General features: G+C 41.4%; 1 protein-coding gene across 3 annotated transcripts in view; it reads right to left on the minus strand.

Moving 5' to 3' along the window:
• Positions 1-1,237: 1,237 nt before the first annotated feature.
• Positions 1,238-23,870, minus strand: part of PARVB (parvin beta) — a 54,817-nt gene continuing 32,184 nt past the window's right edge. For all 3 annotated transcript variants that reach the window (XM_036404983.2, XM_036404985.2, XM_036404984.1), the window contains exons 5-13: positions 21,033-21,173; positions 20,588-20,703; positions 15,322-15,380; positions 13,721-13,740; positions 12,477-12,538; positions 11,196-11,264; positions 10,199-10,300; positions 8,504-8,576; positions 1,238-4,282 (exon numbers count right to left, since the gene is read on the minus strand). In XM_036404983.2, coding sequence (XP_036260876.1) covers positions 4,206-4,282; positions 8,504-8,576; positions 10,199-10,300; positions 11,196-11,264; positions 12,477-12,538; positions 13,721-13,740; positions 15,322-15,380; positions 20,588-20,703; positions 21,033-21,173 — 719 coding nt within the window. In that variant the 3' untranslated portion in view covers positions 1,238-4,205. The remainder of the gene's footprint in view (positions 4,283-8,503; positions 8,577-10,198; positions 10,301-11,195; positions 11,265-12,476; positions 12,539-13,720; positions 13,741-15,321; positions 15,381-20,587; positions 20,704-21,032; positions 21,174-23,870) is intronic.

The following is a 23,870-nucleotide window of genomic DNA, read 5'->3' on the forward strand; positions in this document are numbered from 1 at the left end:
AGGAGAAGTTGTGCCGCAGTGCTCGGCTCTTAAAAACGAAACCATGGTCCCATCCGGAACTTAATTGTGTGTGCTGGTCCCTGCTGCAGAGACTGAAATAAATAGGAACACAAGTGCAGAAACATACAGCCCTGCAACTCCTGAAGCACCAGAAAGTATTAAAAAGATATGATTGTTCTTGGATGGCACTGCCCAGCATGACTGGGCTGATTTGCCTCTGGGGTGACTCACAGAGCACTTGTGCTTTGTAAATAATAAAAAATGAGACAAAAGCAGACAAGATCATGTTCCAATACACCTTTTCTTCGTGCTCCTTCAAGTATTTCATAAAGCAGAACAGCACCACTCTACCTACCTGGCAGAAGGAGAAACCTACAAAATTAATTTATTTATCCTTAGAGAGGAAGTTAGCCACACCAGGGCCAAAAACCCTGATGTGAGATATGAGTTATCTCCAGCAGGCAGTGCTGCTGCTCTTCCTCCCCTTTCACATCCGTGATTAAAGAGCAAGAGCTCCCCACAGAAACCACTTTCCCTGGACACATCCTCCAACTGTGAGTTGCATTTATTAACACACCTATTTTCCTCCAAAACCTGATGTAGTGACCAGTGCATGCAATATCTAGACTTACGTAGAACAGCAGTAGTCAATCCTGTATGAGTTGCATTTGATTTCATGCCTATGATGCCTAAAGATTTTTTGCTTTTTATACATTTTTCATGTTTTTGTAGCTTTGCAGATGACTGTTAATACATGGTTATATAGTTCCTAGAATTTTCCTACCCCTTCTCTTAGATTTTACAGTAATAAGCAATCCCTTTTAACATTCCTGAAATTCTGTTGAGTCTTAATCTCAAGAAGGGAGCCTCTAACAAGGACATTTTGTTTTGCAACCAGAATCTGAGGAGACATCACAAGAAAATAGGGCAAAGAAGTCCCTGGACAAGCTCCAAGGGGCTGACCCAGGGTAGGTGTTTCTGTAAGTTCTTAAAGCACATCTCATGCACACACCCCCACCACAAACACCTGGCCCCCACATGAAAATAGCCACTGAAGAACAATTCAAAGATTCAACAGCAATAACAAGTTCTGATAATGCATTTTCCTGCTCCTTTACACAGCCCTGCTGTATTGGAGAGCCACTCTACACTCTCTGCACACCAGAGCAAAGGGAGACTCATGATCCATAAGTTCTTCCCACAGATATTTCCACTGAGAATAAAAAAGTAGAAAACATAGTGATCATTATTTGTTTATTTGAATAAATAGTACAACTGTCAAAAACCATGCATAAACACTCCTGCTGTGAATTTTAGCAAACATAGCATTGCATTGTAACTTGCTTACAGTACACAACTCTTATCACTAAGATGGATATCTCCAACATATGACAAGTCCAGAATTTTATCTGCAAGGCTGGTTTTTAGTAGTTAGAAATCCAGAGTAAACACTGTTAAAAACAGTAGAAAAGACTCTTAAAAAACACATTAATACTGAAAGTACTGGGGTGTGGCAAAGAGGGGTAAGAAATCCTAGACAGTTTAAATTGATTTTAAAAAATCTGCCACTGTCCATTTTTCATCTTGAAAAACAGAATGAAGCTGAGGACTATCTGAGCTTTTTGAGTGGTAATACAGCTCACTCTAACTGAGTGTGTCAAGTAAATGCACCTAAAAGTCAAGTTGTATGGACAGGAAAAGACAGACATTCATTAAGTACTTACAAATGTGGGAGCTTTAATGCTGCAGAGCATTCAGCATTCCAGATGAACTCAACAGGATTCAGACTGGTACCCATATGTAAAACCCCCAGTAACACAAAAATATCATGAATAACATCTTTAACACTGACTCAACTTTCTGAGAGGCAAAGAATTATGGTGCATGTGTCACAGAAAGGCATGACAAAAGCAGGTGTTCAGAGAAGCTTTACCTACATGGCTCCTCCTGGAAACTGGGCTCACTTGGATGAAGCCACACTTCAGTTCAATCTGCCCTGCTCAAAAATCTGGTTAACAATAAATACAGTGTCTACAGAACAGTGAGCTGGCCAGACAGCCAGGAGCCAAGGAATGAAAAAAGTATTTTCCCTATGCAACATCTACCAACAAACAAGACCACAACAGAACAGGTTGTGACTCCTGATCCAGGAGCAGTCCTGGCTGACAGGGATATTAACAGAAGGAATGCTAAAGGAGACCCATGGTTGTAGCAAGGGGACCAGAAACACAGAATTCAACAAAACAGACACTCTTTTATAACCTGTCATTACCTGCTCACCTCTGCTTATGTGCCCTGAAGATGCTAGCTCTATGATCCCAGCTCAGAAACAACCATTCCCCTTTCTAAAGCCAAATCGCCCTCACCCATCTCTTCTTTTTTTCTTCTGTTTGCTTTTGATATTAATACTGCTTGCAATTTCAAAAACTACAGTCTCTGTAGGTCTTTCCCAGCAACTCAGAGAATATAAACAGAACTGGCCTGAAGGAAGGAGGATGGAATAACAACTATTTAACAGACTTGCTTCCTGCAAATAACCCTGCATTAAACTAAAAGTTTGAGAGACTTTTCAGCTCACTGACCTTCCAGCCTCATGATACACCTTTATTTCTCAGCACAAAAGTTAGACCAATATCCTTCAACTGCCAGGAGAGCTGTCCACCAGGCCTTAGCATCTCTCCTGGTGCGAGTCTCCTCTGTTGGTGTTGTGGTGGCGTTTAGTGGCCCCATCTGAACTGCACATCCTTGTTCCAGGCTCAGTATAAATAGTGAGAGGTCAGCTCCTTCCTAAAGCACAGGCATGCAAAGATTCCCCAGAGAGCCTTGCAGAGCAGAGGAGATCTGAATTTTTCATGCAAAAAAAGGGCAACTTCCTTCCATCTTTCTTATTTTTTAGAGGTGTGAGGGAAGGTGATCCAAGTAATCCAAATACTAGAACTCAGAAATACAAAGCAAAGAAGCAGAAGCTCATTTCTCTCCCTCTGAGATGAAAAACTGTTTGAGAAGGGAAGGAGAAAATCCCAATTGTAAAATTATACCGTTCAAATAGCATGTTTCCTCTTCAATCTGAGCTCAAAGGCAAATAATATTTGGTGTAAAAAAAATGATATTTAGGGAAAGAAGACGCTGACTTACAACAGGACTCAAGTGAGCCTACGGAGCAGAGCAATTGCACTTGCTCTCCTTCAGGGCACTCTGCCTAGTGTTTCAGCCAAAGCAATGGATGCCCATAAAACAAAAGGTGCTGCTGTGATACATAAAAGCAACAATCAAATCTCTCCTCTGTGTGCTCAAAGGAAAAGGGTGATATTGAATGCATATTCCACATATCAGTTACTCTGGAAATGCCAATCCCATTTCCTCCACAAAGCTCTCTTCAAAAATCCACTCAGATAGCTCCTGCTCCAGCACATACCCTCTGTTAGTTTCAGGAAGGACAGGGGAAAATGCACTAATCCAGCCTGTGCCTGTGTGACCAGCTCTGGACCAACCTGACTGAACCTGCCTAACAGGTGACAGTGGCCCTAGCAACCAAATTTTCTCCTAGAAAAGAGATTAAATAAAAAATAGACACCAAAGGATTAGTTGGTCATCCCATTGCAAGACTTATTCTGTGTAAACACTGAGTAGAAAGAGGTGAACACAAAAACTGAAGCTTTTGCCATTAGCTTCAGACAGTGCCTGTAATTCCCCTCAGCCAACCCACCCAACAGAACACACAAACCCTTATTTAATAGAAAAGGCTCAGCTTCTAAATAAATTCCAAAGGTGATTTTCTACTGTTAACATTCTAAGCCTGGAAAATCATCAAATGCCAGTTGCAACCAAGGAGTATGCAAAAGAAAGTCTTCTGCAGAAGTAAAGAATCTTGAGCCATGAGAAAAGTCTCATGTTCTCCCTGCTTATTAAAGTAGTTAGTGGTATATATTTCCTTTCTCAAAAGAAAATTTGTGGGTTATAGCAAACAACAGATCCATTTGGCAAAAGTGTGAAATACCTACACATTTTCAAGTGACCTGGAGAATATACATGCATCATTTTTAGTGGGATTGTCTTGCAAACAGCTACAGAAAGAACACATCAGCTGTAGGAAGAATGCAAGAAGTACATAGCATAAGGCACAATGGCAGCATGCAGAGGGCGTGTTTATTGTAACTTCTGCTTGGGGAGGTTGAAGGATGAAGAGATCTCAGAAGCTTCCAGGATCACTCAACGTTCTTGTACTTGGTGAAAAGGTTGTACAGAACCCTGAGGGTAGACTTCAGGTCCAAGTTGACAACATCTGTGGAAGAAAAGGAGAAATCCTTAATTTGCATTGTGTTTTCCCTCATTTGTCCTGACAGGAACAGAAGTCCCCACTTCTCTGAGCTGATGGAATTGTGAATAAAAAAAATCCACAGAGTTCTGATCTCCCCAAGCCTTTTAAATGTCCTGCACAATTTGCTTCAAAACAGCTTTACAATCACACAGTCACAGCTGACTTCTCTCAAGGAAACAGGAAGGTAATTCCCTTCCCCAGCTAAAATTGGCTACAGAGAAAGTCTGCTTCTGTCAGAGACCTGGGATAAAGGCTTTGGGAAATACTCCTAATGACTTCCCGGGCCACAGAAGCAGTGAACAAGCAGTCACGCACATCCTGAGGTACTGAACCACATCCACAGCTCTGATATGGTCAGTGAATTAACAAAGCCTGAATCCTTAGCAGACTCCAAGCTTTTTATTATTTAATAACACTTCTTACCACGGTCAGCCAGGGAACAGGTCAGGAACAGCTCTCAAGAAAAACCTTTCCTGTTAGCACCTCTCCACCTATACTACAATAAAATGCCAAGAATGCAGGGATTCTGAGGGGAGGCACAGCACAGTGAAGGCTGAAGAGGTAGAAAGAAAGTTTGGATATAACATGACAGAAATGAATAGGAAGCAGCAAAAAATACACAGTGACCAATATATATGGAAGCAGAAGTGAGGAAGAACAGATAATTAAAAAATCATCAGAAGTCCTAGGAAAACAGCAAACTGTTAAGAGACCAAGCACAATTAATGTGAGGTGCAAGGGAAAACCCCCCACTGTCTGCTTTGAAGACTCATTGCCAGGACCTCTCCACCCTTCCCTCCCATCTCACACTAGATACCACTCTCTACCCCCACATTTCATCTGGTATTTTCAATCATCTCTTAAATATTCTTTCTACCCTTTTTGCTGGTATTATTTTACATATTTCATTTATGATTTTCAGTTCACATTTGCAGAAGAATCTTCTCCTGCCCCAAAGAAAGATCCTAATTGCTGCGAAGTCATTCATCCTGAAAAAAAGAAATGTCCTATCCAGAAAACTGAAATACAAAACTTCTAATTTTTCCAGGTATCACAGAAAGTTGATACCCAAATTAAAACAAGCCAACCCAAATTAAAACACAAGCTTAATGCTGAATGTTTTCTTATTTTTCTTTTTTTCTATCTTCCAGTAGTGAAAATTCCATCTCCATTCCTTGACAATACAGATCAACAGTTAATAATGTCTGCTGCAAAAGTTATACTGTAATTCCAGTTTACCATTTTCCTAACTTTCAGACCTTGTCATCTTAGACTGCTGCATTAGACTACAGAGTGTGCAGTGCATCCTCCCTGGTAGGCAACTGCAGTGCTCCTTATTGAGCAGTGTCTAACAGGTATTTCCAAGCATAAACATTCTCAGCCTCCTGCTTCTTCTAATAAGATAAAATGTGCACAGATATAACATTACCAACAGCAACAACTAATAAAATGTTAACTGAAAGTGACCATACACTCTAAAATTACTTTAAAATATTCCATTAATTTAAAACTCTCACAGTCCATAACAACCTCATTAGAGGATACTAAATTAATCCACCACAACATAGTTCTGCTGCAATAACTCGGCACCAAGTTCTGCTGCTGGCCCAATCCACTGAATTTGGCTGGAAGAACAGAGAAGAGGAGATGACCTGTATGGTCCTCTTTCTGTTTACACCTGTACACCGACACATACAAGATTTAACAAGACCTATTTCTTCCAAGCACTGCAGAAAGCATGATCTATAGGGATAAAAATAATGTTCTGCTCTAGACAATGTTTTTCCTTAAATCCTACAAGTAATTAAACTGGTTGGACAGCCAGGCCCACTGTCAGACATATTTTATGAAAAATCCTTTTGCCAGTCTTTTCTCCTGAGAAAATGAGAAGCTTCAGCTTCTCCATGTTTTGCTGCTTTGCAATGTGATTTGGAGAATTGTTTACCCAGCATGTGAAATTCTTTTCACTTGATGACCAATGACAGCCACTTGTGTTGAGGCTGTGAGCAGTCACAAGATTTTATTATCATTCCTTTCTATTCCTTTCAAGCCTTCTGATGTCTCCTTTCTCTTTTCTTTTAGTATAGTTTCAGTATATCCTTTTCTTTTAATATAATATATATCATAAAATAATAAATCAGCCTTCTGAAACATGGAGTCAAGATTCTCATCTCTTCCCTCATCCTGGGACCCCTGCGAACATTGCCACAGCCCACCACCTCAAATCCTGGGGGCAGTTTTGGGAATCTCACATCAGAAATGACATTGAGGGGCTGGAGCGTGTCCAGAGAAGAGAACGGAGCTGGGGAAGGGGCTGGAGCACCAGGAGGGGCTGAGTGAGCTGGGGGAACTCAGCCTGGAGAAAAGGAGGCTCAGGGGGGCCCTTCTGGCTCTGCACAACTCCCTGACAGGAGGGGACAGCGAGGGAGGGGTCAGGCCCTGCTCCCAGGGAACAAGGGACAGGATGAGAGGGAATCGCCTCAAGTTGTATCAGGGCAGGTTTCCCCAACTGAGTATTGGGAAAATTTCTTCAGCAAAAGGGTTGCCAAGCATCAAAACAGGCTGCCCAGGGAAGTGGTGCATCCGCCATCCCTGGAGGAATTTAGAAGCTGTGTAGATGCCGCACTTGGGGATGGGGCTTAGTGGTGAACATGATGGCTCTGGGTTAATGCTTGAACTCAATGGTCTTAGAGGTCTTTTCCAATTCTATGATTCTAATCCAAGAGGCATTTACTACCCAATTCATGCTAAAGAGCATGGATTCACCTGACAGGCTTCCCAGCCTATTGATGACCAAACAATGGATCAGAGTGTGGCATTAACAGAGCATAACTATACACAAAATTCTTTGGCAGAACTTCAGATTCTCTGTCAAAATTAATTACTGTTCTGTGAAACACATATTGCAATACATGACGAGATCTTACAAATGATACTACAGTGACAAGCCATTCCCAAGATGTGACTGTCCTCTCCAAGAGAGCAGTTTTTCAGGAGCCACAGTCAGTTTCACAGATACCACACGAGCACACTCACTCCAACAGCTGGTAACTGCTGCCAGGAATGGCCACACACAGAGAAGAGGAAGGAAAACACACAAGAGATGGTATATCTTGCAGCAGCAAAAAGCAAAAAAGGATTGTTGTATGAGCTAATTTGGCTCTCCAGCTTGTATTAATTACATTTTCAATCAGTAAAACACTTAAAAGCATATTTTGCTCCTTATTGAATCTCCACAAGCAAGATCTGGTATAGTGTTTTACCATTCATGATAATGTAAGAAAGCCTCATGAAAAGGTAACCTCTTCTGGTTTTCATCATTCTTTTCAGCATTCTTCAGGAGCGCTTTTCATTCCCCAGTTTACAACAACGTACTGAGAGCATGTATAAGCCATTTAATATTATCTTGTGCCTTTTCCCCCCTCTACAACCATCTCCACTGTTTGGTAATCTATTTACTATCACCACTTTTTCTCATTTTAAGTCAGAACAAATGTTTCTTGGGGAGTCCTCATTTTCTTTTGTTATGCAGAAGCTTGTAACACATACAAAGTCTGTTACATCAGGAATAAAAATTGCTCATTCAGCAGTCATAAAGTTTTAATTCCTCTTTTTATCCCTAGTGTAAGGAACAATGCAGACCTCATCAATTTTTAAATTTATTAAATAATTTTAAAGTTCAGAGACTTAAAGGGAAAACCTGGGTTTTACACTTTTTAGTTCCAACTCCTACATCCACATAAATCAAGAAGATTTTTTGCTACTGGTTCTCCTAAAAAAACTCTTAAATCCTTCCAGTTATATGTCACTGAAATCCAATCACAAGACTTCAATCCAATCCAATCCAGACTAGCACCAGTTGCAAGAATTACAAGAATTAGACCATGAAAAGCTTTCTGCTTGGATTGTTATTGAAAACACCAGCTGAATTTATCATGTAGCGCAGAACAGCTCTTGAATGACTCACTAAAGCTCCACTTGGACGCCTCAGTGAATCTGCTCCAGACAAGAAGCATGGGCAGGATATACTCCAGGCACAGACAGTGAATCCTTTGGAAAACCCTCAAGGGGCCCAATCACAGCTCCACTTTGTGGTACTATTGCTACTTTGAATGGAATTGCACTTGAAATACACCTGCTCTGATGACTTTATACACGGTTTAAAGCCACGTGGCACGTCCATACCTTCAGGGCGAGCTTTTGGCTTCTTCAGGCCTCCATCTTGCATCAGCTCAAAAGCAAAAGAAACATTGTGCACCTGAAAGACATAAAGGGTTTAGAATCTCAGAGTTATATAGGCATCAAAAGCCTTTAATCAATTTTTTTAGAAGCTTTATTCTCTCTGTACTTGATAATTCTATTTAAATCAATATTAAACATTTACATGATTAAGCATAGCAGAACCATAAAGTGCTTGGTGACAGCAGCTCCTGGGCAGGCTGTGCAGAGAATCTTCAAAATAAGCTAAGCACCACTGTACATAAAGAGTTTCTGAACAAGCCCCTGGAGATCACACAGGAGCACAAATTCTGAGAAAAGAAAATGGACAAAAAGAGAAAGTGAAAGAAGGTAGGTGTCTTCATTTAATCTCTCCTTTGAGGAACAAAAATTACAATTTCAAGAGATCTGCATAGCAGATTTCTTGTCCACACTTACTGAAATTTAGGCAAGGTAATTAACATTATGAATTCTGTGCAGTTTTGTCACTGCACATGACAGTTCTGGAGAGACACAGTTTACTACTCAGGGCTTTATTAATAATCTCTTTTACCTGCTGCAGTTCCTCCTCATTCATTGTGACAAAACCAATCACTTTCAACATGATATTTTTCCCCCCCCAAAACACAGAGCCTACCTCTCCTTCTTAAATTTACAAATCCCCATTCTTCAAGGCTACGTCTCTAAACAAAACCTGTGACTTCTGTAATACTGGGTAATCTTTATGAATTCCAACCATTAATAATAAAATTGTAACCAAACAGATGCTGGCTGCAACTCAGCACCCTGCATTTCTACAAGAGCAAAAATTGAAGATAATGGGACAAAGAAGCAAGAGAAAGCTATAAGGGATGTGTGAGATGTAGTAGAGAATCATCCTTCCCAGAGATGCACCTTTGCTGAGGGGCTGACAGCAACAACGTGTGCAGGAGCCACTATGAAAACCCCATTTTAAACAGCACTCACAAAGCATTCCATCTTTACACTTTAGCCAATGTTTCCCTTTTTGACCTAGCCCCCTCCTGCTGCAGCTCAGCCGACACAAAACCTGTCCTCTGCCCTGCAGAACCTGGCAGAATGATAAAAGCAGGGGGCACCTGCAGGACTGCAGCAGGAGCAGGCTCAGGGTATTCTGATATACCATCACCAAATATACACAGATGCATGTGCAGGTCTGGGAACAACTGTAGACAGAGGCAAACTTTTGGTTGTGACATGAAAACACAGCCTAAATACTTTTCTCATTGTGAGCACAAAAAGGGACACAGGACAATGGAGCAAGTGTGGGGCTGAGAGCAAAAGACCTACTCACAAGAACACTTCAGGCAGTACTACAATCTAAAAAATTACTTTGGTTATGCAAAGTACTATACAGTACAGAGCACTCATTATTGTATTTATTCACCCTGGATATTTGTAAGCTTTATGTGTTGTCTGATGCCAGGAACAGAGTACCTTTCTTCCTTAACTATGAGGAATGTACCCATTCATTTCATAATTTTTAGTAGTTTTAGCCATCAAGTGCCACAGCCTCTTTGCTAGATCTTTGGAAGAAAATATACCAGCTTCTGTTTCACCTGGCACAAGGAGAAAAGATAAAACAATTGGAAAAAAACATGTGATAATAATGCAGAAAGAGCATAACCTGGAGTTTCTACCCACCTTTTGATCAAAACTTTCAGGTGTTAAGTAGAAGTTGTGAAGAGGTACAAAATAGTCCTCAAGGAGACCCATGAGCAAAATCAAGTAAACACCATCTGCAAACTAAAGAGAAATATGAGGAGAAAGCATCTGTTTGTAAATCACCATTCATAAACAAGAAGAAAGAAAGCTTGGCCCAAATTATGTATTTTGATTTTTTTTTTTTTTTTGCTAGCACAGAAGTGTGAGATGGTTCAGAAGTCTTTTCTTGCTTTTCTCATGTTCATTTAATTTGCTTAAGGAATCCTGCCAACTTCACAGCAGTAGTTAAAAAAACCCCAAACTTCCTGGGGTACATTATATACCCCCAGTCCTACTGCTAGAGTATCAGGTAATTTCAACCACAATCCCTCTTAAATTGTGTGTGTTAGACATTCAAATCTTTGCCCTTAATCAAATCTTGAAAATAAGTCTCCCCTGTCACAGGTAGGAAGTTGAATTTAATAAAATAATTTTTCCCCCAAGTCAAAATAGATTGTTTATGGTTTCAGAAAACCCTGAATAAAATCCTACATATTTTCAGCCACCCTATTCAGTGTTCCTACCAGACCAGATGGCTACTGACTGGCTAAGGGGGATAATGTTATGCAGTTCTAAGACTTCCCACTTGTGATCATGATATGGCACGTGTGACATCCTCTAAAAAATAAATTCTTGGGTATGGCTGAGGCAACAATTTCTTGTGACAGATCAAATCCAGTTGCCCATTTATTTCAGCAAAGCTGTAAAACAGCAGTGAATGAATGACTGGTATTACACCAAGCCAGGCTCGAATGAATTACCCATACTCCTGGTATAATTCTCTGGATACTGTGCTTATCATTTTGCTGCACCAGTAAGATAACCATCTCTCATGGCTCAGTAAACTCTGGAAAGAAGATCTGCTTCTGCTTAGCCAAGCCATGTCTGAAAATCTGCAATTTACACAGATTACATGCAAGAAGACAAAGCCTCCTACCTGGGTTTCCAACTCCGTAACTTCCAAATTGAGTTTATTCAAGTGTTTGTTCACAAAGGTGATCAGAGACTATTAAAAAAACCAGCAGAAACAGTGATGTCAGACATTACACTCAGTGCTGATGTGAAAAAGTTAACATAACCTTTAAAGACATTTTTAAAAACACAATAGGCATGTTTGCTGCCTGCTTTTGCACAAATAAGTATGCAGGACTTATTTGTTTGCACAAGATGCCAGAACTCAGCAGATGGTGCTGTTACATGCAGCTTTCGCAGCACATCAGGCAAACTTTAGTGGCCTGGGAAAATGTTGTGATGACATCGGAGTCTGAAGATGAAGTGGGCAGTAGGTGCATTTACTGTCCCCATTAATTTATTGAGGTTCTTGAAGGTGACAACAGCACAGTGGTGTGCACACAACTCTGTTCCTGGAGGGATGTGTGCAGTCAGCACATGGATTACAGCCAGGATGTAGCCTAGGTCTGGGATTTCTATTCCAGATGCAAATCCTGCCATTACGAACCAGACCTGTGCTAATGGATTGAAGCACAGAGATCTGTCAGCCCACTTACACCACTTACAGAAGGAACACATAGTAGAGCGTTACCACTTTTATTGTGTGGAAAGAGTTAAGTTAGTTCTTTATCCACTTAAAAGGACTTTTCTAAAAGACATTTCAGGCTGGAAAGATAAAAATCTTCCTGAGACTTCAAAGCATTATTTTAAAAGCACACATCTTTTATTTCACACAAGGGGAAGGGACATTTTACAACTCTGATCTTCACATATTGCTCTCCTAATAAGCAGCTTAACAGCCAGGCTGGAACTATCTGATGGATAGTTCATATCAACATGGAGTCTCTTATATATTGCCCCAAAGCAGCAAGAGCTGGCAGAGAGAGATAAACAGCTACATTACCCCTCTGCTCTGTCTAACACAAAGTCATGCCAAAAATATATCTGGATGGACATGCTGTGCAATGATGCTCAGCCTTAAAGGACAAACCAAGGGACCATAGGAATAAGTGCTTAGCACCTGGGCAAAAGCAGCTCTTTTGTAAAAGCTTTATATTCAGCAAACTTCTTTATGGGTGAATTGCATTTTAATATTTGGAAAACATCACCTGGCTTTGAAGCAGTGATCCTTGGGGATAAACACCCCTTTCACTACTTCAAAGTCCCCTTCTGTTATTAGCTGGATGTTTCTGAATATCTTTCCAAAAGCACAAAAAAATTGCAATAAATAAATTGTGGAAAATAAAGCTAGGATTTTACTTTTTACCTTTTTGACTACGCTGAGCTTGTCTGGTGCGTGATCAAAAAGAGTGTCAAAGGCATCACGCTCTGGTTTGGGGGGAAGAAATTAAAATCAGAACACCTCCAACAGCACAAGTGTGGAAAGCAGGTTTCCTGTCCAAAACCTAAAGGTTTTTCCTCAGAAAATCACATAACAGAGACCCAAGCTAAAAGCACCCTATTTTGGTGTCTGGCTATATGCAAGAGCAAACTGCCCAGGGAATTTCAGAGGTAACTGAAAATAAAGATATTCACTGATTTCACTTTTCTGCCTTTCAAAATTGGTACACAAAATACGTGGGTTAAAGAAAAATTAAAATGAAACACAAATCCTGACTATATCCCAATCCTAACTTAAACAGCTATGGTTGCATCCACATTCAGTGTCAAATTCAGACATTAATTAGGTTAATTTAAAATTATTGGTAGTACGTACCCCTGACATCAGTAAAGCCTAGAACTGAACTCAAGTGAATTCTGTTTCAGCAGCATTAAGAAGAGCAAATCCTACAGACAGCATAAAGATTCAAATTGTTTCTACCTTCAAAGCACTGCCTATTGATATCTAATCAAATCTGTTCTCAACATAATTTTTAACAGCTTTTCCATGATCAAATACTTTTTATTTACAGAACACATTTTAATAGTTTTCTACTGTCAAATAATCAAACATTTATTATCTAAATTCCTTTGGTATCTGAAGATACATTATTTAGCACCTTTAGCTCCCTGACATTACTTATTTTCCAGTGCCTTATTAATATTTAATGTAGCTATGCTGCAAGAAAAGAAATGATAGTTTTGACTTATTATAATGTGCAAATAAAGAAAATAAATTACTTCTTTTCATCCTTTACAGGAGCATACATCTTAAAATGAGAAATGACTTAATGTTACTAAAAAAAATAAATGCAAAAACGGAAATCTCTTGGCAGCAACAGCAAAAGAAATGGGTTTTGTTTAGAAGACCAGACGTACAGTTGGTAAGGCCTAAACCTCAAAGTCTAGAAAATACAAAGGAGATAAGATTCTCCATGCAAAGGAATTAGATCTGGTCCTACCCGTTATGCTCCATATCTGCATGGAGTAACAAAACTTGCCCCCACAACACATTCCAACCTCATAGAATTGCTCAACCCATTGTCTTGGTCTGCTGAAAGAAAAAAATGACCAGATTTCTGTGCCTGACACAAATCAAACAGAAAAAAAAAATTCGGAGTTGTTACTTACCAAATCTTCCCATCATCATCCTGCAAGTCAGAGAATTCAAAAACATGAAGTTAGTTCATGAATAATCAGTTTGGGAAGACAAGACAATGGCCCTAAAAGGAGTTGTCCTTCAATATGCAGAGGGCCAACAACTTGTACAAACTCAGGGGTCTGAGAACATCACAAAGCAGACCCAATGTGCTGCAGGAATGTCCCCAGCAGAGCACCAGGGAAGTCAGGGAAATCCATTTGAAATTAATGGAAATGTTTAATTACATTTTGCACATAAATATGACTTCTTATCCGTACTTTTGATGATGAAGGGTGAATGACTAAAAGTGCTTGTATGTGTATTTCCACAAATATAATCTAAACCACACAGCTTACAAGAAGCAAAGCCGTCTATCTCACTTTAACTTGTTTTCTCTGAAGAAAACACATTCTATGTGAATAGTATGTAAATAAAATTGCCGTGTATGAAATACATACATAGCCAGTGACATCAGACATGCAGATGTTTATCAGCTGAGAATCAGGCCCTGATCTGCACAGAGGAATTGCAAAGCATTCAGTGAATGTTGGATTCTGCTGATCACTGCATTTTCCATAGGTGTACTTGTGTCTGGATATGCAACACATTAAGCAGTAACCTCCTAATACTGTGTAATATTAATTAGCTTCATAAAACATACATATAAACACACAGGCAAATCTGCAAACATCTTTCTTGCTAAAAATGTCCAAGCCCCAGCCTGCAGATCACATCTTGCAAACCACATCTGGAGGAGAGCACAAGCTCACTGCATTGTTCGAGGGCACAGGAGAGAGGGGAGGAATTTTGGCCCGCAAACCTGAGCCAGAGCTCTGATCCTACAAAAACCACTATGAGATCTTTAATGTCCACACAGAGATATTATGATCTCATTTCTGTGCACTTCCATCTGAAAGATCTTCCCCACTTAGCACCACATGGTGCTTCATTTTATCTTCAAAGCCATGGGAAGCTGAGCCAATTCTACAGAGAGCCAATACACTGATAAACTGAGGGAGGGCTCATGTAAGCCCCTCTTAGAAAAGCTGCCTTCAGGCCATGTGAAGGAAAACCTCAGCTTTCAGTTGAAGCCAAAATGTATGTCTAGCCTTCTCTTTGCAAAAAGTACTGTAAAAACATACAGCAAAGTAAGCTGGTACAAAAACTGGAGAGAGAAGAGGGTTATTTATTTATTTTTGCTGAGCTCTTCTCTCCTTACAGTTTTAACTGTATCACTTCAGTTTAGAGAGCTATGTCAAAGAATTGCCTTTTTTCAAACTAATTATCCCCCAAAATATCTACATTAGCCCTTCACTTAATAGAGAAAATAGCACTAAGCATATATATAGCTACATTCAGTAGGCAGGGGGGGAAAAAGGCTCACTTTCAGTTAAAAGCTTCTAAGACACAAGAATTTCCAGAGGACACTTCTCCATTGTAGCATATTTTCAGAGACCAAGTCATCTCCGTGTAGTTAAAAAAACACCACATGAAAGGATTTCATTAATTTAGCAAGGATGGGGGATGGTTAAACTTCTCCCTCATGCTTAGAAATGGTCTCACATCCTGCACAGAAGTGTTTTGTGCTTACTCTGTTGTGGTCGTCAGCTCCTCTGAAACATGAGTGGTTTGAAGGAGGCCTTCACGTTTCTGGAAAGGAAGATGGAATTAGCAAAGGAGAAGCTCATCAGGGGCTCATTCAGCATCTTTCAGAGCACCAGAGAACAGAACTGGATGAATTCACTAAGTTTCACAGAGGCAGAGGTGAAACAGCTGACACAGGAGGATTCACGCCCAGAACAGTGGCATTGATCAGGCTGACAGCCACAGGGATGTTTGGGAAATGTGTATTTGCAGCTAACTGCCTCACTGGCAATCCTCCTCCTCCTCAGACCACAGTCAACATCATGCCTGGAATACAGTTTGGAGATTGTCAGCCCCACCTTAGATTCCCACAGGGCAGCTGGTCATGTCACAGTGCCTGCCAGCAGCTAGGCACATCTGGCAGCCTGACTCTTCTGGGACAGAAATGACACGGATGGCTGTTCCCAGGCCAGGGCTCCAGCGTGCTGCACAGCTCTCCTAGAGCAGGCATGCCACTAGGGCCTCTGCCACACACCTGACAGGGACACACACATCCTCCAAGGAAACACAGGGAGCACAAAAAGCTCAGCTAATGATTTCACAATGAACAGCACTTCCCTGATACCAGGTTGTCTCTCCTTGGCACAATTTTCTGCACGAATAAGGAGTCTCTACCCAAGAGAAATAGCACGTGTTGAGACAGTTTCAAAATACCTCAGAGGGTGGAAGCGCTTTCACCTGAGTGAAAAAACTCGCTTAGCATCTCCATGGGTTCCTTTCAAAACTATGCATGAATAGAGGAATTTCGTTCCTCCCTTCTGCATGCTCAAAAAGCTGACAGAAAGAGCTCAAATCTCAGCAGCCATCTAGGAAGCAGGTCTGTCAGCATGACTTAGGGGAGGGTTAAGGGAAACAGCCCCCCCCCCAGGCACAAGCTCTGTACATCTTTACCATCTCAGCCAAACCTCAAGCAAGAACTTATTAGGGAGAACAGCTTTGAGGAGAAACACATCCTTCCCCAGAAGCAGTATGAGAAATGAGAATTGAAATCTAAAAACCTGCAAGAAGAGCTCCTGCCCCTCCACTCCCTACTGAAGTAATGAAGGCAGGCAGAGCTGCTGGAAGGGAGGGAGCCTGGCTGGAGGCAGGGGGGGAGCTGTAACAGCTCCATGCCTGCCGGGGCCCTGGGCTTTGTGCTGCCAGCTGGCCATGTCTTCACAGCCCTCACTTCCCTATCACACTCCTATCTCATCCTGCTCCCCGAAGGGAGCCATGGGAACAGCGCCAGGAGCTTTGGGGGAAAAGCCAGCATGACAGCATGGATGGAAAAATGAGGAGGCATCTGACAGGGCAGTGTTTTCCTGCATACAAAACAATGTTGCCTTTATTCCATCCCACCACGTCTCTGCTTTATTAACACAGGGTTCAGGACCTTCCAGGCACCCTGAATCCCAGGGAGAAGATGGTGTAACCTGTGAACAAAACCTCAGTAAGTGATGACTCGTGAGTAATGCCTCCAAATACCTGATAAGAAAGAGGAATGGTTTCCAGCACTGGCTCCCCAGCTGGTAGAAAAGGAAGCACTGCTCCTCCTCCCAGGCAGCCCAGCATGCTTCTCTCACAGCAAGCCTAGGTCTCCTGACCTTGCAATCCAAAAGCAAATGTCATTCCTTGATAAAATGTTGATTCCTTCCACCATTGGCACCAGACACATTTATTCTTCATCCTGCCCTGGCTCTGACCTTTCAGTCTGAAACTCACACTAAAAGGGAATTACTGTAAAAATACCCCAGATCTCCCAGCAGCACCAAGGCGGGACATGCTGCAATTTTAAGAATGAAGCTGACACGAGCTAAGCATAAAAGACGACAATTCCTGAACCTTGCAAAAATAACCAATACAGTGAGCCTTAAGGACAATTTTTCCACTTAATTCTGAGAACTTTTTTGGTTTTCCTGAATTAGGGTATTTCTTCACCATGCAAGCTTACATTTAGAATAGCAGGCAGTCGAGTCAGCTGGAAAATCTCAGTGTTTTCAGTCCTCACTGGAAGCATCACCAAAACCAACAGTTTCTCTCCTCCCTGCCCTCACTGAGGAGAGCTGGAATGACAGGCATGTGTTGAGTGACACCAGCATTAAAGCATGTATCACCCTAGACTCTTAACTCAGCACTTAGAGTAGCTGCTCACAGAATTTAACTAGAAGGCCCACGTGAACCCTTGCTCTGCCAGGACCCTTCTTGAATAACTTGGGCATACATTGCCATGATTCCCCAGTTTCCTACTTCACACAAAGAAACCAGCAAGAAAACTAATTCTGGAGGTTGATTTCAAAAAGGTTTTCAAGTTACTTCCAAGTAACTGTTTCAGGAACTCTGCTCGTCAGAGGGGCTATGTCACGGAGGCCATTATGAAATAATAAAAAGCTAAGTGGTTTTCTGCTGGGTTGGTCTTGTAGTTGTTCCACTTAATATGGAAAGACAGATAGCTAGCTAAAAGTTCTTCCTGCCAAGGAAGGTAAAACAGAAAGCCATCTCCGAAATGCTCGTGGGTTTCTGAGCAAACTAACAGTGCAGGACCAAAAAAGGATAGTGCATTGTTTGACAGACCCAGATTGAGCTACAGATATTTCTCAGACTCTAAATCAATTATTTTAATTAAAAAACATATGCAACACCTTAAGAAAGTCTCAGTCTGTCACCTCAAGATGGTAAAGGAAGAGAAGGATTTAATGAAAGGGCAGAATTACCATGGAACTGTGGAGATCTGGATAAACATCTTCCGTGTAGCACAGTGCTGTCATAATATTATCTCTCTTTGCGCATTAGGACACTGAAGGTAAGAGTAAAAAAGAGCCCATAGCACTTACACAAGCTCATAAGGTGTTCTGCATTGCTCTGGGATGGGCTGTGGAAATGCACACATCTTGGCTGAGCAGTCACTTGCTAAACCACTTTATTTTCATGGTGTAAGCACAGTCCTTTTGGGGAAGAAGCACCTCAGGGATGTGCACAGTGTGAGGACAGCTCAACAAGTGGATAAAGCTAATCAAAGTCACCCATGAAAATGAGACTTAGCTAGTTTTGAAAATTTCAGTGTGGGTGTGTTCCTGCACCATACTCCCATAGCATCTTGCATGGCTTTTTTGCTGCAGGGTCAGTTCTGAAAGACTTGCACAGAAGTCACTTAAACTGTTTATTTAACCCTCAAATGTATATCCAAGCAAAAAGAGCCATTTAAATGAAAACCTCTCAGTTAACACCTTATGTTAACTGTGATCTAGTTTGACAGAACCCTGTTCATTGTTGGGATATGTAACAAGAGATCACTTCAAAACAGATTGGTAATAGGGGCAATAATCTTCTTAATAGTAGTTTTCTTAGTAGTTTGGATTAGGAACAATATTCACCTCATCACCATTCTGTTTGTCATTAGAATAATAGAGGCCAAACAAAGTTCATTTAAAGAGATCTGTGTTACTGAACCAGCATGTATTTTTAGATTATTATTCAGCATCCTAGATTGTGGATGCTGAACTACAAAAATTCAGTTTACCAAACCAGAAGGCAGAAGGATTTTTTTCCAGAATGAACATGCTCTGTTTCATACCACCCCTTGCTTTCCATTTAAATAAACAAAGATGAAGAGTTGCAAGCTTTTCCTAGCACTGGGTTAGGGGCTGAGAGAAGCCTCCTCTTGCACAGGGCCAGCTGTGCCCATGCCCATTGCCAGGACTCCAGGCTCTAGATCCAAGAGCAAGGGCCTCTAGGATTTGACTTAACCCCCACTATACCTGACTCCTTGGGGACACAGGTGTTGCTCTCTCTCCTGCCTAGTTTCTTGTCAGCCTTTATGTCATCTAGTCTCAAGATCCAGGGACTCTGGTGAACCAGATGGAGTCTCCTCTATATCCCTCCAACAGGAAAAGAAGTGAAAACCTTCTCCACAGCCTTCTTTCTGCTGTAGAGGTGGATGGTTCTGTAGCTTGAACTAAGGACAAGGAAAGGGAGGCTTTATCTCTCTACCTCATATTTTTTTCTGCCTTAGTAGTTATAGAAGACACTTCACTGTACTGGGCAGAAGGAGGTTTTTCACATCAGGATGTGAGAGAGCTGCTGACCAGCTTATATGTTCCTCCTTATCTTTCCAAGACAGACAAAAGAAATCTTAAAATAAATCAGTCTCCTATTTACATTCATGTTACTTTATAACTATCTCACTGTTCTTAAATTCGAAATCACCTCCTATAGATAATACACACATTTATTATGAACCAGGGAACATCCATCAATTTCTCATTTACATCACATCCTACATGTCTAGTGCATCCAGGCAGGCAACCTGGAAACACTTAAATATAAAGCAAAATGAAGCTCATCTAATCTACCACCCTGCATCTTGTAAGGGGATCCAAGTTTGCAAAACAGGGTGTGGGATCACTTTATCTTCTTCATTCTTGAAAAGAAACTCACAGCTGGAACAGTAAATTGCAGAGTGAGTGCCACAGCAAACAGGCACTTGTAGAGCAGAGTGCCAGCCGGAACACATCTGCCTGGGGTTCAGCAGCTGGGAGAAAAATTGGGTTCCCATGGGAAACTTTCACTGGGATAGAAGGCAAGGAAAAAGAAGCAGTACAGATGCTTGAAAGTAGAGCCTTTGTAGAGGAAAAGGTTGACACAAAGCAGAGAAAGGAATAACCAGAGCAGTATCTAGGGCAGGAGGGAAGCAGTCAGGGTTCCTTAGTTCAGATCTCTCCCCCATACCTAAGGAAAGCTAACAAAATCACAGGATTGTGAAAGAAATGATGAAAGTCTATCAGGCCTGCCAAGGAAAACAATGTGTCTAAGTCTGCACATGAAGTCATTGGGGAAAAACCACACTGCTAACAGGCATTCCAGACTGGGGAGATTTTATATGCTGAAGCTCCTTCCTGTGCTGTTTAGGTTTCGATGGCTTCTCTGCAAAAAATGCATGGCAAAAAAACTGTACCAGAGTGATGGAAATTACAAGCTCAATGCTCCCTTATACAAAATCCCATTGCATGTTTGAGCATGCTATTGAAATAGCAAAGGGTGGCCCCAAACCTACTAAAGATGTGCTGTCCTTGGGGTCTCATTTAAGCACATGGAACCCAAAAATGCATTCCCAAGCACGGGACTCACCAAACAAGTGGGACCACACATTTTCTAAATGACAAGAGATGGAAGGCAATGGGTGGGAGCAGCCCAGCCCTGCAGAATCCCCTCTGCTCCTCCCAGGAGCTGATACTCACCCGTACAACCACCACCTGCACAGACACGTGCTCAGGCAGCCGGATGGGAGCTCGGAAATGCATGGCCAAAGCCACCAGAAGGTGCAAGATGGAAATCAAATTCTTGCCATGGATGGCTGCAGGGAACAAGGGAAATGAAGCAAGTGAAAGGACACTGAGGTGTTATTTTAAACAAACAGCTCTGGGGGAAAAAGGCTGTGAAAAATGCTTTTGGTCAACACAGTCTTTTTATCCTTCCTCCTTTTTCCTGAATTAGGTAGCAAAGCCTACATTCAGCCCTTCCTTTAAGCATAACTTACAAGTCCCGACCTTCTCTGATCACAGACAGGCAGACCCAACTGCTTGCTTTCCATTGCACTGGAGGATACTGGGGAAAAATGATCTTAGCAGACTTCCTAAGTGATAACACACTTACTGAGACAGAAAATATAATAAAAGTCCTTACAGTCGACATTCCACTTGATTGTCCAGCCATGGGGTCGGAGTAAATCATGGACAGCTTCCAAGACCGTCTGCAACTTCTGCTTCTGACCAATTTCAGATTGTGTCACCTCCGCCACATTCAGTTTACGGTCAGCCAATTTTTCTGCATTTGAAAAACAAACAAAATAAATAAATAAAAAGGGCAGACAAAACCAGATTAAACTGTGTGGAGATAAGCACAGACCACCGGAGTCCACTAGAACTTTTCTAAGATAATTATTTTCCTTGGATGGAAAAATAGCTGAAAGTAAAACTTTCACCAAAATATGTCAGTTCCAATAAAAATGTGACAAAACTGGTAAAGTCTGGCTGAACATGCTCATCAATCAGATATCAAAATACGTAACAACTTTCAGCTAGACATCAAGCTAACAGCAATATTAATTATACCTCCCATTTTCTTTCACTGCAGAAAAGCATTTGGCACAACACAGCCTTCACTGCACGAGGAATCTGCACAGGTATAAAGGACTTTTTTAAAGCTAGTTTAGGACAATAAATGGGAAATATTTTGTATGAACATTTACTTCAGCTTGACAAGCTTAATTTCAAGTCGGCTGAAGGTATGAATTTAAGCTAAAGCACATTTTGCATCCTCAAACCCTCAAGACTCATACCAGGATTAGATCAGTGGAACTAATTTAAAAAGTAAGTTGGTATAATCTTGTCATGTTGTTGACATTGTCACATCACAGTAGATTACTTCCAAAATGAAATATAACAGGAAAATGTATAAAATTCCATTACTAAAATTTCAGTTCTGCTTAAGTAATATAACTATTTGTGGCCAAAGTCACAGACAACTTGTTCTTCTCTTTCTCTGTGTTGTGGCCCTTGCAAAAGAGACAGAAGCTAAAATTCTAAAAAAAAAGAAAAACCAGGGAGCTGATGAAGGTGGGGTAGAGTCCTCCAGCCACCAGAGCAATAGGAACAGCTCATCCCTGTTCTTGCTCCACACCCACAAAAAAATGTGGCCAAACTCACTGTGCTGATCTGTCCAGGATGTCAGGAGTCGTTGGCCATATTCTAATTATATACTATTCCACTCTCTAAAACAAAAAACATACTTCATCAAAACTGTTTTCACAAAATGAGATTCTAAAGACTCTGATGACTCTTTCAGAAATGTTTCAGAGTCATCAAAATTCCTCTTTTTCCAATAATGGAGATATTTCTGCTCTCAAGTTTAAGAGCATGCTTCTTCTGGATGTTTTATCTAGCTGAAGATATCTTTTTTCTTTTTTTTTTAAAGTGGCAGCAATACAAAAAGTACTCTAGTAACTCAAAGAGAAAAGACTTGGAGGTTATCAACTAACAAATACTTTGAACTTCTTAAATGTTTCTAGCAATCTAACGTAGGGATTTTTTAATCAATATTTTTTTATCAAGATTATGAAAAAAAGCAAAATAATTTTTCATTCATATGTTAGGGCTTCTGCCTATTCTCAGCCCAGGTTACCTATCAGTCAGCAAACAAATTTATTTCCTTTCACACCAATATCATGTGTACCAAGACATTCCAGCTTCTCTGAGTGGCACTGCTTGCATCTTGATAAAATTAACTAAACAAGGAGCTCCACCTCCATCAGTCATTTACTAATATCTAACTTCAAATCCCTTCAGCATAAGCCCAGTGACAAGCTGTTGTCTTTCATCCTTTTTTGGGGGCCTGGCTATCAAGACAAAACGCCTCTCACTTAAAAGGAATGGTTAACTACTACTTGAAGTTTAATGACCACACCTTGTTAGTTTTTCCAGGAAGGTGAGGGAAGGTGAAGGAAAAAAGACACTGCTGAAGAACAGAACAAGACTGAGGCAGAGCTGCGGTAGCTCCAGTCAGAGGAGATGCATCTGCTCTCCAGTCAGGGGCCCAAAATGCAGGAAATGAGTAAAAGCTGGTGCAGTAAAAGATCTCAGGCTACAAGATGTCCAAGTCCATCCTTCCTCCTGTCAGATATGCTAAGTCTGACTGATCTGCACAGAGAACCATAGAACCATTTGGAAGGCTGGAAAAAACCTTCAGATCACTGAGTCCCAGCACTAACCCAGCACTGCCAAGTCCACCACTAAACCACATCCCCAAGTGCAAGACCTGCATGATTTCTGAACGCCTCCAGGGATGGTGACTCCAACACCATCCTGGGTAGCCTGTGGCAAGACTTAACCACCCTTTCAGTGCAAAAATTTTCCCAATATCCAACTTGAACCTCCCCTGGCACAGCTTGAGACTGTTTTATCCTGTTACCTGGGAGCAGAACCCAACCCTCCCTGGCTGCCCCCTCCTGTCAGGGAGTTGTGCAGAGCCAGAAGGTCCCTCCTGAGCCTCCTTTTCTCCAGGCTGAGCCCCCCAGGTCCCTCAGCCCCCCAGGTCCCTCAGCCCCTCCTGGTGCTCCAGACCCTTCCCCAGCTCCGCAGAGTTACGAAGAACAACTGGATTCAAGCAAATATTCCCCAGTTAAAATTGCCTGTACAGTGCTGATCCGTACAACATTTGGAGGCTCCTGGCTGCAGGCTAACCCTGTGTTAGAAGTGTTCAAAGTACTCTTGCTTCATTCCTCAAGTTATTGTTTTTGAGGAGTTTCAACTGCACGCAAAGCTAATTGTCATTAACTAATTTTAAAAGCTTGTGGATGTACATCAGAACACCTCTCATTTAAGGGGCCTGTGCAAAATATTCAGCAGCCAGTGGAACCAGCAGCACTAGGTCCTCCTGCCCCACTGTGACACACACACATCCCACAGCCCAGCCCACTCCTGAAAACACATCAGAAGTGAGCTGAGAGCAGTCTGGCTAAGAAAA

The sequence above is a fragment of the Molothrus ater genome, chromosome 5 (genome assembly GCF_012460135.2).
Source record: "Molothrus ater isolate BHLD 08-10-18 breed brown headed cowbird chromosome 5, BPBGC_Mater_1.1, whole genome shotgun sequence".
Classification (NCBI taxonomy): Eukaryota; Metazoa; Chordata; class Aves; order Passeriformes; family Icteridae; genus Molothrus; species Molothrus ater.